At 74.0% G+C, this 14297-nt stretch overlaps 2 protein-coding genes across 3 annotated transcripts; one reads left to right on the top strand and one right to left on the bottom strand.

Annotated features, from left to right (window-relative positions):
* Positions 1–4456: 4456 nt before the first annotated feature.
* Positions 4457–7659, bottom strand: C4H2orf81 (chromosome 4 C2orf81 homolog). Of its 2 annotated transcripts, XM_075499135.1 has the most exons (4): positions 7597–7659; positions 6387–6614; positions 6015–6227; positions 4457–5491 (listed from the first exon to the last, which is right to left on the bottom strand). In XM_075499135.1, the coding sequence occupies exons 1-4, from the start codon at positions 7603–7605 to the stop codon at positions 4571–4573; spliced, it is 1371 nt and encodes a 456-aa protein (XP_075355250.1). In that variant the 5' UTR covers positions 7606–7659; the 3' UTR covers positions 4457–4570. The 2 variants fall into 2 exon arrangements, with proteins under 2 accessions (XP_075355250.1, XP_075355251.1); XM_075499136.1 differs by lacking the exon at positions 6015–6227.
* A 215-nt stretch (positions 7660–7874) lies between these two features.
* On the top strand, positions 7875–14044 carry WDR54 (WD repeat domain 54). Its single transcript, XM_075499369.1, has 9 exons — positions 7875–8166; positions 8986–9048; positions 9282–9348; positions 9745–9801; positions 10122–10249; positions 12232–12332; positions 12522–12684; positions 12878–12952; positions 13447–14044. Exons 1-9 carry the CDS (start codon positions 7942–7944, stop codon positions 13576–13578), a joined length of 1011 nt encoding a protein of 336 aa, XP_075355484.1. The 5' UTR covers positions 7875–7941; the 3' UTR covers positions 13579–14044.
* The last annotated feature ends 253 nt before the right edge of the window (positions 14045–14297 follow it).

Here is a 14297-nt window from a genome sequence, read left to right as displayed (position 1 = left end):
CGCGGGGACCCCGGCACGGGCGGGGCCCCGCTCCCGCCCCGGTCGCTGCTCCGGGACCCGAATCCCTCGTTGCCGTCCCTCCTGGAGCAGCGGGAGCAGCCCCGAGCCCGGCCTCAGAGCGGGGGCTCCCCCGTGCCCCGGCACCGGGGCCGCCCCAGGGGACGCGGCCACCCCTGGGCAGGGCCGTCCCGGCCCCGCGGCGCGTGGGGGGCCCCGGGGGGGTTTCTACCAGGGCCAAGACCCCTCAGCCCCGTCGCGCAGCCCCTGCGTCGTGGCACGGCGGCACGGGGTGGTTGGGACAGGCAGATGGCCCCGGGGGGGAGCTGCATGGCACGGCGTGGCGTGGCACGGCTCGGCTCGGCAGGGTACGGCTGGGCATTGTGTGGGACGGCATGGCACGGCAAGGGACAGTACAGCATGGCACGGCACGGCCGCGCACGGCGTGGCACGGCACGGCACGGCACGGCTCAGCCCGGCACCCACCTGTGCCCTGCAGGCGCCGCGCCAGCTCGGCGGTGAAGAGGACGTTCATCAGCTTGGTGCTGTTGTAGGCGGCATCGAAGCCGCCAAGCCGCGCCTGCCCGGTGAGGTAGCGGCCGTCGGCAGTGCCCGCGCTGTGCCGGAAGGACGAGACGTTGACGACACGGGCGGGTGCCGACGCCTTCAGGAGGTCTGCGCGGAGCAGGGGGTGAGCAGGGAGGGGTCCCCCGGACCCCCCGGCCCCGGCAGCCCCCGCGCTCACCCAGCAGCAGGTTGGTGAGCAGGAACGGGCCCAGGTAGTTGGTGGCGAAGGTCTGCTCCAGCCCCTCCGGCGTGACGGTGAAGGGCAGCCCTGGAAGAGGGGAGCGCGGGGCGCCGTGGGGCCGGGAGCCGGGCAGGCGTCGCCCGCCGCAGCGGGACGGGGAGCCGGACCCCGGCCGGGGCTGGGACGGGGGCAGCAGGCGCCCGGCCCCGACGCCGGTGCGTACCGGTGAGGCCAGCGTTGTTCACCAGCACGTCCAGCCGCTTCTCCTCCCGCAGCACGGCCTGGGCAAACGCACGCACGGAGGCCAGCGAGCCGGTGTCCAGCAGCCGCAGCAGCACCGCGGGGTTGCCGGTGGCCGCCCGGATCTCCTCCACCGCTGCCTGGCCCTGTTCCCGGCTCCGGCACGCCAGGATGGTGCGGGCATTCCTGCGCGCCAGGTCCAGGGCCACGTACTTGCCAATCCCTGCAGCGCACGGAGCGGGCGCGGGCTGATCCCCACCGGGTCCCAGCGGCGGGGGGTCCCCGGGGGTCCGTGTCCCCGGCCCCAGGGTCCGGGCAGCCCCGGGAGCAGCGCAGGACAACGGAGGGGGACACCGTCCCGGGCAGCTCAGCTGCTGCCTGGAGCCCGGCGCCGAACGCAGGGGGCCCCAGCGCTGGAGCTGGGGGTGCCGGCGGGGGGCAGTGGGGCAGGAACCCCGGGGCCGGGCTCCCCGCTCCGTGTGCGGGGACGGGGACGGGGACGGGGACGAGGCAGGATGGCCACCGCGGGGTGCGGGAAGGAGCTGGTGGTGGCGGCTCACTGCAGCTCGGTCGGTGGCTCAACCCAGGCCACGCAGGCAGGACGGCTGCCACGGCCACGGCCACCGAACCCACCCGGCTGCGCCGTGCCAGCACCGCTCTGCATCGGTGCCCCCGCACGGCGGGCAATGACGGGCACCGGGGCGGGGGCACCCGGCAGACGTGGGGCCATCCCGTCCCCGGGCACGCGGAGGGACACCCCAGTGCCCTGCGTGCGAGGGGACGCCCCAACCCCGACGCACGGACCCCGCGGCACCCCGGCCCCGCGGGTCCCGCTGCCCCGGCTGTGCCGGCCCTGACCCCGTCCTTCGCAACAGGACGCAGGCGGGAGCAGCGACCCCGTCCCTGGCGTGCGGCTCCGGCTCCGGCGCCGCGTGGTGCCCAGGGCGGCCGGCAGCCCGGTGGCCTTGGCTGCCGGTCGTTAACCCCGCTGGGGCAGAGTCCGGCCGAGGGGCTGGGCAGGGGCTGCCCAGAGCCCAGCGGGGCAGAGGATGCCGGCCAGCCGGGGCGGCTCGCCGGGCACCGGCTCCCGAGCGTGCGGCGCAGAGGCCGGCGGTCAGCGTGGTGCAGGAGACGTCTGAGGGCACCCGGCGTGAGCGTACCGTGGGCGCAGGGTGCCGGGAGCGCGTCGTGCACGCCCAGGAACCGGCCGCCGGCCGCTCCTGCGGCCGCTCGCAGCGCCGAAGCAGGGGCTGTGGTTCGGCAGCTGGAGAGGAGGGGCCCGTGTCCCTGTGGGTCACCCCACGGCACCGTGCCGTCACGCCGTCGCCCGTGCGTGTGCGCCGGCCCCTTCTCCATCCCTGGGGAGCGGGGAGCGGCCGCCTCCCCTGGCTCCGGCACGAACGGAGGGTGGCTGGCTGGGACCGGTGGCCGGGCAGGACCCGCAGCCCTGCCCCCGCGTCCTGCACCTCCCCGGCCCTGCAGCCAAGGGTCCTGCACCCCCCCAGCCCCATCCCGACCCCCGCAGCCCGCGTGCTCCCCTGCCACCAGTCCCCGCTCACCGCTGTTGGCTCCGGTGACGATCACCGTCTTGCCGGTCAGGTCGGTGGGGCACTTGCGGGGGTCCCAGGCACGCCTCCTCCCGGCCCAGAGGAGCAGCCCCAGGAGCAGCGCGAGCAGGGGCCAGCACGGGTGGCTGCAGGCGCTCAGCAGCTCCATGGCCGGGGTGCGGGGTCCGGCCGGGGTGCAGGGGCTGTGTGGGGCACTGGGGTGTGGCCGGGGGACAGAGTCCGGCTGGGGCCAGAGGTCGGCCGAGGACCTTCGCCCAGCCTGGCAGCCCCGGCGCAGCGCGGTCCCTTCCCGCTCCCTCCGGGAGCCGAGGAGGGACGGAGGCAGGAGAGCGGCGGGCCGGGCTCGTACCTCAGGAGGGGCAGCGCGGGCAGGAGGCTGAGCCACGCGTCCCTTGTGCTGCTCACCCGCGCCGGCCAGGGACCCCCCCCGCCGGCCCCGGGGCAGCCGCTGCAGGAGGGGCGATGCCCCACGGTCCCCGTCCTGCCCCGCGGGGACGCTCGGCCACGAGCCAGGGCCGCGGCCGCAGCCCCGCGGGAGCGGGGACCTGCCGGAGGGGCTCCCCGGGACGGGGGGCAGCCCCAGCGAGGGACCCCGCTGTGCCGCGCTGCACCCAGAGCGCTGGGGACGGAGGAGGCTGCAGCCCGGGGGCGGCCTCACGGCGGGGTGGGCGTCCGGGCCGACCCTGCCCACCACGTCCCGCCGGCGCAGCCCCGGCTCGAGGTCCCCGTCCTCCCGAGCAGGCCGGCAGCCTGGGGACGCAGGCACGGCCCTTCCAGCCGGCCCCGTCGGGGGGGTTTAGCAGCTCAACGGATGCTTCCCCCGGGAACGGGGGGTCCAGCTTTCCCGGGGCTCCCGCGGCCTCTGAGCCTCCGGCACTGGGCGAGCGTCGCTGGCCCCAAGCCGCGGTCGCGCTTGGTGATCTCAACAGCCTTTTCCAAGCTAAACGACCCCGTGATTCCAAGCTGCTGCCGTTCCCCGGCCGCCCGGCCTCGAAAGCCTCCAGCGTTTCCCCGGCACTGAGCTCCCGCCCCGGATGAGCTCAGCCGTCCCTGAGCATCGCCCCACGCCATGGCAGCCAAAACCGGGTTCTTTACAGAAAACAGCCAGAGCGCCGGTGGAGCTGGCGAACAGCCCTGCGGCGGCTCGGCCCCGCCAGCCCCGGCGGCTTCGGGTGCAGGGAGCAGAGCCGGGGCCACGGGCCGGGGCCGCAGCCGGAGGCAGCGGCCGCACCGGGGTGCACAGGCAGAGCGGCTCGGAGGCGGCCGAGCCTCCGAGGGCGGGGACCTGGGCCAGCGCCGCAGCCCGGGGGGGCACACGGGGTGGTGGGTGGCAAACCCCAGGGAGAGCTCAGGCGGTGAAGCCAGACAGACGCTTCACCCCGTTAAATCCCTCTCATTTCTCGTTCGGTGGCAAATCAGCTGGAGGGTACGGGCTGCGTGCGGCTACGAGCTGCGAAGCGGACGGCAGGTTGCTGTGCGATGTGTGCCGGAGGGCCGGCGGCTCCGTTGGCCGCTGCGGGCTGCGCTCCCGGCCCCTGCTCCGGTGCAGGAGCTCGCGGCGCGACAGGCGCAGGGCTGGCCTGCGGCAGGGGACGAGAGCCGAGCGACAGAAACCTCTTTGTTTTATTTCTGTTTTCTTCAGCAGAGCTTGCAAAAGACACCGAGCTCCCGGCCTCACCGACAGCCGGGAGGGCCCGTGCTGCCCCGCGGCACCGCGTCGGTGCCCCGCCCCGCGCCGGACCTGGCGCTCGCGGCGGTAACTCGCGGGGACGCGGGGGCGGGTGGAAACGTGCCGAAAGCAGCGGGCGAGGAGCCGGCCTGGGACGGGGGTGGGGGGGTCTCTCCCCGAGCTCGAGCGCCCAGCCGCCGCGCTGAGCTGCGGGCGAGGGCAGCACCCGCCGGGCACCCGGCCCCGGAGCTGCTGGAGCCGGTTTCCCAGCAGATGAGCGCCGGGATCGGGGGCCGGGCAGGCGGGTCTGCTGCCGGGGGCGCGGGGGGGAGCGGGGGTCTGCGGCCTTCAACGCTCGCCATCGCCCGTGCCCTGCCCGGCCGCAGCGGCCAGGAAGGGCACGGCAGGGCGGATGGGTCTCAGGTCCCGCTTGGCCTCCGCCGTCTCCTCCTCCTCCTCCTCCTCCTCCTCCTCCTCCTCCTCCTCCTCGCCGTGCGCAGGGACGCAGAGCCTGTGCTTCACGCCGCCGCCCCGTCTGACGGTCACGCCGGGGGCCAGCCGAGCGCGGTCCAGCAAGGAGCCGAGCGGCCGGGGCAGGGGGCTGGGGGGCTGCAGCGACCCCGGGGTGGGCGGCCGGAGCTGTCCCCCCCCCGCGGCGACCAGCCCCCGGGGCAGCCGCGCGCTGCCCGGCTCGGGCCCCCGGCCGCGCCAGCGGGCACCCTGGGGACGCGCCGGCGGCTTGGCCTCCGCGCCCGGGTCCAGCACCTCCACCTGGGGCCTGATCCAGCGCTCGGGCCGGCTGCCGGGGCCCAGCCTGGGGACCCCCGGGGCGGTGCCAGACCCCTCTTGCTTCGCCCCCGCGCTGCGCGGGGGCCTCCCTGGCCGGATCCCGGCCGGGCTGCTGCGGGAGGGAGGCGGCAGCGGCGGCCTGTGGCCGCCGACCCCCGCCGTGCCGCTCCCCTCCGCGTCCCTGTGGGATGACCGCAGCGGACGCCGTCCCTCCTCTGCCGGCCCCGGTGCCCCCGGGCGGAGCGGGGCCGGCCGAGGCAGCGGGGGCCGGGCACGGGGGGGGTTTCCAACAGGGGGACGGGGAGCGGTGGCCGCCTCGTCCGGCAGCAGCTCCGGGCAGGACGGCCCTGGCACGGGCAGGACGGCGCTGGCGGCGGGGACCTGGCCGGGACACAGGGGCCGCGTGGGGAGAGCTCCGGCCTCGGCCGCCGCGGGGGGGTCCTGCCTTCCACGCCGGCAAGAGGCCTGCGCGCCGGAGACCTGCCCGGGAGGGGGCAAAGGGGGACCTGGTGTGGGCCGGGGCGTCGAGGTGCCCGGCGAGGGTGACTCGGTGTCGGTGGCAACTGCTCCCCGGGCCCAGCACCGGCAGGGGGTGCAGCCCCGGCCCCCTCGGTGCGCGGGAGCCGCGCGGGCACGGCTCCTCACCCGCGGGAGCCGACGGCTCGGCCCTCGGCGCCGCCGGAGCAGGGAGCCGTGCTGGCACCAACCAAGCACCTCGCAGGGCAGCCCCAGCGAAGAAGGCAGAGCTCCCCCTTCCCCCTGCCCACCTCGGCACGGACCCCCGGCCCCCTCGGGGGCGTTCGGGGGAGGCCGTGCCCCCGCCGGGGGCCGTGCAGCGGCGCCCGGAGGACCCCCCGGCCGGGCCCGGGGCTCGGCGGGTGTCCCACGGCCCCGGAGCAGCCCGGGCTCAGCCCTTCCCCGCGGGCTCGCTCGCCCCGGCTCCCCGCAGGGAAGGGAAGAGCTCGGCTGCCCGGGGGCCACGGCGGGGTGGGGGACGTCTCACCTCTCCGTCGCCCGGGCACGGGGACGGACGGACGCGCAGGACGGGAACGGAGCCCCGCGCCCAGGAGTCCCCGGCGCGGGGCTCGGGCTCCTCGTCCTCCTGCCAGGCGCCGTCTCCGGCGGGGTCCGTCTCCCCCTCGTCCCGCGCCAGGAAGCGCCACTGGGCGACGCGCAGCAGGGCGTCGCGCGCCTGGCCCACGGCGAAGGGCACGCGCTGCGGGCGGAGCCGGGCTGAGCCCCCCGCCCCGCCCCGCCCCGCTTGACGCCCCGCGCCCTCGGCCCCGTCCCGCGCCGCGGCGCGGGGGCTGCGAGGGACCCGCGCTCGCCCCGGGCGCCCGGGATCCCCCCGAAAGCGGGGTCGGGGCGCGCTCACCTGCCGAGCCGCGTCGGCTTTGGAGCACTCGTCCATCACGCGGGCCAAGAGCTCCGCGAGGACGTCCCCGGCGTCCCCGTCCCCGCGCTCGGCCGCGAGCAGGGACAGCCATTCCGCCTCGGGCAGGCGCCCGGGGACGACGTCGGCTCTGGCGGCGGCGACGGTGGGCGGCCGGGACTTCTCCCCGCGCGACTTGGAGGCGGCCGCCCGCTCCCGGGGGGTCGTTTTCTGCGCGGAGAGACGGCAGCCCTCGCGCCCTCGCGCCCTCGCGCCCTCGCGCCCTCGCCTCGGCACGCTGCCGGCGGCGGGAGGGGGCCGCTCGCGGGGGGCCGGGCAGCCGGAGACAGAGCCCCCTCCCCACGGCCCCCGGGCTCTGCTGCCCCCGGCCCGGCAGCGACCCCGGGGAGTGGGGGGGGGGGCAGGCGCCGCGCCCCGGGCCACGGCGGGGGCAGCTCCGACACGGCACCGCGGGGCTCCCATGGCAGCCCCGGTACCCCCGCTCATCCCAGCACGCCCAGTACCAGTACACCCCAGCACACCCCAGTGCGCCCCAGCACCCCCCAGTACACCCCAGTACACCCCAGTACATCCCAGCACGCCCCAGTACACCCCAGCACACCCCAGTGCGCCCCAGCACCCCCCAGTACACTCCAGTACACCCCAGTACATCCCAGCACGCCCCAGTACACCCCAGCACACCCCAGTGCGCCCCAGCGCCCCCAGTACACTCCAGTACACCCCACTACATCCCAGCACGCCCCAGTACACCCCAGCACACCCCAGTACATCCCAGTACACCCCAGTACACCCCAGTACACTCCAGTACATCCCAGCACACCCCAGTACACCCCAGTACACCCCAGTACAGTCCTGTACATCCCAGCACACCGCAGTACACCCCAGTACACTCCTGTACACCCCAGTACACCCCAGTACATCCCAGTACACCCCAGTACACCCCAGTACACTCCAGTACATCCCAGCACACCCCAGTACACCCCAGTACAGTCCTGTACATCCCAGCACACCGCAGTACACCCCAGTACACTCCTGTATACCCCAGTACACCCCAGCACACCCCAGTACACCCCAGTTCACCCCAGTACACCCCAGTACACCCCAGCACACTCCAGTACACCCCAGCACACCCCAGTACACCCCAGTACACCCCAGTACACCCCAGTTCACCCCAGCTCCTCCCGCCCCCCACCTCGCCCATCGCTCCCCCGCCGGGAGGCGTCCCGGTCTCCACGGCAACGCTGGCCCCGCCTCCGGCGCGCCGCGCACCGTGACGCCACCGCTGCGCGCCGCCCGTGCGTCATCACGCCGCGCCGCCGTCTCCATGGCTGCGGCGGACACCGGGTGAGCGGGCAGCGAGCGGCGGGGACCCGGGAGGGGAGCCCAGGGCGGGGGCGCGGGGCGGGAGCCGGGGCCGGACTGGGCCGGGCGGGGCGGGGCGGGGCGGGCGGCGGGGGCCGGGGTGCGCGGGGCCGGGGTGCGCGGCCGGCGCCCCGGGGCTGCCCCGGCGCCGCTGGAGCCGGCCCGGCGCCGCAGGATGTACCGCAGGGAGCAGAGCATCCCGCTGAGGAGCAGCAGCGCGGCCCTGTACAACAACCTCAGCGTGCTGCGCCTGCCCGGCCGGCAGCCCGCCTGCTTCGGCGCCGTGCACGGCCCCAGCCTCGGCCTGGTCAGCGCCGCCGCCGACGGGCTCGGCTTCTCCCACCGGCAGCTGCAGGCGAAGGAGGGCGGGATGGCCGTCGGCGCCTCCGTGCTCACCCAGGTACCGGCTGCGGGCTGCCGGGGAGCCCGCGCCCCTTCCCGGGGCGCTCCGCGGCCTGCGCTCGGGGCGTCGGGCGAGCCGGCGGCCGCCGCCCTCTCGCTCGCGGCCTCCCGGCAGGCCCGGCGCCGGGTTCCGCCGCCCGGGGTCCAAAGCGGAGCCGGAGCGGCCCCGTACGCCGACAAACGGCTCCCGGCGCGATCGCGGAGGAGGTGGCGGGGAGGGACCGGAGCGCGGGCGCCGGGCGGACGGCGCGCGGTGCTGCCGGCGGCTTCGCCGGGGCCGGCGGGAGCGGGTCGGGGCGGAGCGGCGTGACAAGGGGCGCCGGGGGTTTGCCGTGACGCCGCCTCCCGCCTTCGCTTTTGCTTTCTGTGCCCCCACGAGGGTGACGTTCGCCGCGGCGGGGTGCGTTGGCCTTAGCGGAGGTCCGTGCTTTGACGCCGGCCTGCTCGGACCCGGGGGGACGGGACCCGCCGACCGCAAGGCCCAAACGGGCCGACCGCCGAGCGCAGGGCGGGGGCAGCGGAGCTGCGGAGGGGGAGGAAGGGCCTTCCCGGCCCGGTGCACCTGGCTGTAGAACGGCGGGGCGGAAGCAGGAGCCCGCGGTGTCCCCATTACGGGGAGGGGGAGAGGGCAGGAGCCTCCTGAGAAGGTTTGTGAGACCTTGGAGAGGTCCCGGAGGACGGTAGGGACCCATAACCCGTGACAGGAGCCAGAAACACGCGGGCAGCTGCGGGCTGTCCCTCCCCTGGAAGGCGGAGAGGGGGGCTTTTGCCCCGACTTCCGCTCCCTGGCCTCCTGCTGAGCCTCCGTTCCTTCCAGGCTGCTTGGTGCGTCCTGCCCTCGCGGGTCCTGCTGGTGCTGACCTCTCAGAAGGGGATCCAGGTGAGGCGCTTCTCCCGGAGGGTGAGAAGCGAAGTCGCGATGCCGGGAGGATGGGCTCGCTGTGAGGACAGCCGGGCGCCCGGGGGCGCGGGGACCCTCCTGGAGGTCCTGCGGCGTACCCAGAGAGCGGTCGCTCTCTCCTGGAGACCTCCTGGGGCAGCGGTTGAGCCCGAAGCCATAAGAGAAACTTCCCCGCCCCTCTGAGGCCTCACCCCCTTGCTTTCTCTCTCCAGATGTACGAGTCCGATGGCTCCATCATGGTTTATTGGCACGCGCTGGACGTCACGGAGCATCCTCCAGGTAAATCCCGCAGCGAGGAGCCCCCCCAGCCCCTCTGCCCGCTCTCCTGCCCTGGATGTGTGTGGGATCCCTATAGTGCAGCCCGGTTCCTCCTGGCCTAGAGACCCCAGCGGCCTTGCTCCCGGGCCCGGTTAGGATCGAGCCAGGACAGTCCTACGCAGCAGCGTAGCACAAGGGTCTGGAAAAGGTCCTAGCGTCACCCTGACCCCTCGATACTGGCTCGTCGGGGGCCCGGGGGGGCTGCAACGGCGCTCGGAAGGGGCCCAGCGCGGCAGCTATGGGACCGGCCCTAAAGATGACACTGGAACGGGCAGCCTGCGGGCTCAGGCCGCCGCGCTGGTCTCCCGGTTCCTGGGAGCTGCCGCGGGTCGTGACCGGCTCTCGGTTTCCTTTCAGCACAAGCAGTGTTTGCTCGAGGGATCGCTGCAGCTGGCGGACGCTTCGTCTGCGTGGGTGAGCCAGGCCCGGGAGGCTGGGGAAGGAGGGGAAGGGAGGGTGGTGCTGGCGGGGGGCGTCACTGGGGCCCGGGGACGGTGTGACCACGCGGGGTCAGCCGAAGGGGCTGGGTTTGCGTCGCGGCTCTCGCGGGGAGCTGCTCTCCGCTGCGCGGAGGGGCGGGTCTGCGAGCGGCGTCTCGTAGGAGCGGCCCCGCGTAGGCAGGGGGTCCCGGGGGGAGCGAGGGGCCCGGCTGCAGGCGCGGCGGGAGCCAGAGGCTGGCTCCCGGGACAGAGGGGGACGAGCCCCTGCTGACGCCTCCTCCGGCCCGCCCGCAGGGACGTCCTCTGGGCTGGTGCTGGTGTTTGACATCCCCCCCAAAGGGACGAACATCACCGTGAGCGAGGTCCTGGAGCAGCACCGCGACGCCATCACCGACATCGCGGCGGAGCTGGGCCAGGCTCCGGTACGTGGGGGGTCAGCGCTGTCGGCAGCCGCTTGGGCCAGAGGAGCCGGTGGGGTCCCTGGCACTGGGGCGGGGGGGGGGCGGTGGGGACCCCAGCCCTCCCCTCGGCCCCACGGCTGGCTCGGGGACGCCACGCAGGTGCCGGCTCTGGGAGCTGAGGTTTGCCCAGGCCCTGGCCGCGGCTGAGCCGGTCCCGGGGTGCGGCCCCTCGCCCTGGGAACCGGTGCTCTCCGTGGCCAGCCCGATCCCTGCTGCAGGCGAGGTCTGGGGGGGCTGCGACGTGGCAGAGCTGCCCCAGAGCTGGCCGCTCTCCACGGTGCAGGGCAGCGGGTGGCTCTGCCACCCCTCCCTTCACCAGGGACCTTGTTTTTTGTGGCTGTCCCTGCACGAGGGGGATCTCCCCTGTCGGGGCGCGGTACATCTGCGGGAGGAGGTGGCTTGGGACGGCCGCTCCCTTAGCCCTCGCTCCAAAGAGCCTGTGAGCCGTCCCGCCGCGGCGTAGCGTGGCGTCTCGAGCTAAGGCAAACTGCAGTCAAATGCAGTTTAAAACGCTGCACCCCTGCACTGGGGTATTTCAGGGCTGTTCCCTTTGCTGCCCAGGCAGCTGGGAGCAGCCACCCCGTCAGTTTTCCCGCTGTCCCCGTTTCCGTCGGCGTTCAGCCGGTCTCTGCCGCCTTAGCACCTCGGGCTCCGCGTTTCTCAGCGGACTGAATCTCAGTCCTGGGCACCCGGGCTCTGGGAACAGAAATGCCGAAGCAGAGAGGGGCAGCAAAGGTGGTGAAGGAGCTGATCCCCCCGCACACAGCGCGGCTGCGGGAGCGGGGCTCGTTGCCGGCCCAGAGCATCCCCTGACCCGCTGGGCTGAGTGCCGGAGCGCACAAGAGCTGTTGAAGCTAAAGGCCGGTTGTGGTACAAGAGCAAATGAGCGAAACCAGCCGTGAATAAACCCACGCTAAAATTAACGCTCCCGCCATCGGAGCGGCGAGTCACCGCAGGGAGGAGGGCACGCGACACGTCACGCCCGTGTCTCCGGAGCCATCCCGGGGCGCCGGCTGCCGGTACCGGACCCTGCTTCTCCTCCCCAAGCCAGGCCCGGGGGGCTGACGCCGGGGGGGGGGGGGGGAGGAAGCCGAGGGCAGAGCCGTGCCGGTGCGGTAGCTGCCGGGATGAGCCTTTCCCCCTCGCCAGCGGAGGGAGATGACCGACCCGAGCTGGCAGCCGCGCCGGTGACCTTTCTCGTGGCAGACGAGAGAACTTCGCCTGGTTGCAGCGCACAGCCTGCGACCAGGACGGGCTTGCTCCGGCTCCGCTCTGGTTGACAGCTCCGCAGACGCGCTAATTGGCTGCTTCGTTACTGGCTGCCTCCTTCCCAACGAGGGCACTTTCCTGTGCTTTCTCTAATTAGTTACATTTAACTCTCTGCGTTTGGGACTCCCCTGAACAAATTAATTGCCTAGAACCGGTTCCCAATTAGCCTGGATATGGAGCTTGTTTACGTGAAAGCCGTGCTGTCATCTAGTCTGCGGTGGCTGTCCTCTGACGCGCCTCTCTCGGACTTTGCACCGTGGTTTGTTAAAGGCGAGCGAGAGACGGGGCCTGGCGTGTGAAATCCCAGGTGCCCGCGAGGTGAAGAGTGCCGAGACCGGGGCGCAGCGGGAGGGGGTGCGGTAACGCTTCCTATAAGCGTATCCTGTGTGTAATTAGCGTTGCCAGACACGGACATGTTTGAACTGCGATGCCCGTGTGCGAGCACAGCCGAGCCTCGCTTGTTCACAAAACGTGTCAGCAGTTTCTGTGAGCTGTTAAACTTTAAGCCTGTTCTGCTGCAGGCTGTGGCTTTGCTTTGCAGCCGCTTTAGCGGCACAGGCAAGCGGGGCAGCAAGAATCTCCTGCCTGGCGTGAGTCAGCTGCTCGCTGCCGGCGGCGGAGCCGGCCGCCCCGAGCGGTGCCGGGGCGGAGGCCGACCTGCCTCTACTTTGCAGGAGGGGGCTGGTGACCTGGTGACTGCCGACGACGCTGGGACCCTCTGCGTCTGGAGCGTGGGAGAGGAGTTCGCCCTGCTCAGCAAAATCCCGGCCTTTGGGTGAGCCCGAGGGGGACGGAGCAACGCAGCGGGGTCCCGTCGGTGGGTGGTGTTGGACCTCCCCGGCCAGACCGCGTCGGCGTCTCGCGAGGGACGGGAGGGTGGCGGGAGGGGGACGCCCGGCACCAGCCCCCAGCGCGCGGGTCGGCAGCCGGGAGGGGAGGAGGTGAGACGTGCCCCTGTGCCCAGCTGCGCCTGCTCCTCCGTGAAGCTGTGGAACGGGATCGTGGCCGCTGGCTACGGAAACGGGCAGATTCGGCTGTACGAGGCGGCGACGGGCCTCCTGCGTGCCGAGGTGAACGCTCACGCGCGATGGATCTACGCCCTGGACCTGGCGCCGCAGACGGGAAAGGTACGGCTGGCTGCGCCGGGGCGGCTCGGCCTGCGTGCAGCATCCCGCCCCGGCATCCCTCCGGCCTGGAGCGCGGCAGCCTGCGGAAGGCCGGGCAGGGGCTGCTCCCTTGCCCCGGCACGCGGCACTGCCGGCCCCGTGGCAGCCCTGCGGCCTCCCGGTCCCCACGGCCTCTGTCCCGCCGCCTTTGCAGCTGCTCTCGGGCGCGGAGGACTCCTTTGTTCACGTCTGGAAGCTCGGCAGGAACCCGGACACGGACGACGTCGAGGTGAGTCTGGGCAGTGGCAGCCCTCGCTGGGGAGCCCGGGGCAAGCACGGGGCACCCCCCCAAGCCATCGCTGTCGCGCGGGGCTGCGGCGCGGGTGCTGCTCTGTCCTGCAGCCTCCGGTGAGGCACCGCGGCCACGGAGAGGGGCTCGCTGCTCGGTGGGAACCCCTCTGGCCCCGTCTGAGCTGCCGTGGGGTGGCACAGCTCTCCTCTTTCCTCCTCCCGTGAGCCCCGGTCCTGTCCTGGACTGGCGGAGGTTCAAGCCGGGAAGGCTGCTCTGTCTGACCGGGATATGGTTCTTGTGCTCCCGAAATGGCAAGCTCAAGCCGTGGTGCACTGGCCCGGCCACGTGCCCGCCGTCCCTGCCTGCCTGTAGCCCCGAGGTAACGCCTCCGCAGGCGAGCAGGACCCGAGGCAGGTCCCTGGGCTGCTGCCCGTGGCCGGTTGTACTTCCCTCAGCCTGGGCCACCGTTCCGGCTCCTCTCCCCGCTGCAGATCGAGCACTGCCACGCCGAGTGCGTGACCGACACCCAGGTCTGCGGCGCCCGCTTCTGCGACCCCGAGGGAAACTCCTTCGCCGTGACCGGCTACGACCTGAGCGAGATCTTCCGCTACGGCCGGGCGTAGGCTGCCAGCTGCGGGGTCTGTCCAGGGCAGCGCCGGGGCCGCGCCGGGCGAGCTGGGCTACCCCGGCACCGCCGGGCGTCGGCACCGAGGCACCGTAAGCAAGGGGGGGGTTCAGCACAGACCCCCGACTTCCGCTCCACGCGGCCCGGGCAGCGGCGGCACAGGGCTGCGCCCCCAGCGGGGTGGAAATCTGCGCGGAGGTGGAGCTGAGCCAGGGTCCCCTGGCTCCCAAAGCAAACCGGCCCTCGGCACGGTGCGTCCGCGCGCGGGGAACGCGGGCTCGGAGCTGCTCTGGCTACGCCGGACCCCGAGCGGGTCCCGGGGCCGGGCGCTCTCCTCCCGCCTGCCCCCCCCAGCCCTTCCTGGCTGGAAGGAGGCAGCGTGGCTGGGAGCGGAACCGGCTCCCCTCTTCCCAGGCGGGAGAGGAGCCAGGGCAGACCTGCGCTACACGCTGCTCCGGCCGGGAGAGCCGGGCCCAGCTGCGGCGGCGGCGGCCGCACCTCATGGGTGCAGCACCCACAGGGCCGCCCTCCCCCGGGGCGGCAGAGTTACCTGGGCGGAGGAGAGGAGCCTCTTGTCCTCCCCGGGGACACGCGCGTCCCCGTGGGACCTTGCGTCCCCAGGGCTGCTGGCCAGACGCGCGGGGCCGCGGCTGCGCTCCTGGGCTGGAAAAGGCAGAGGCGGCCGCACCGCGCTCCCCGCCAGGACCCCCCGGGTCA

This window comes from Mycteria americana, chromosome 4 (genome assembly GCF_035582795.1).
Source record: "Mycteria americana isolate JAX WOST 10 ecotype Jacksonville Zoo and Gardens chromosome 4, USCA_MyAme_1.0, whole genome shotgun sequence".
In the NCBI taxonomy this organism is placed as follows: domain Eukaryota; kingdom Metazoa; phylum Chordata; class Aves; order Ciconiiformes; family Ciconiidae; genus Mycteria; species Mycteria americana.
This window is presented reverse-complemented; position numbering and strand designations above follow the sequence as displayed.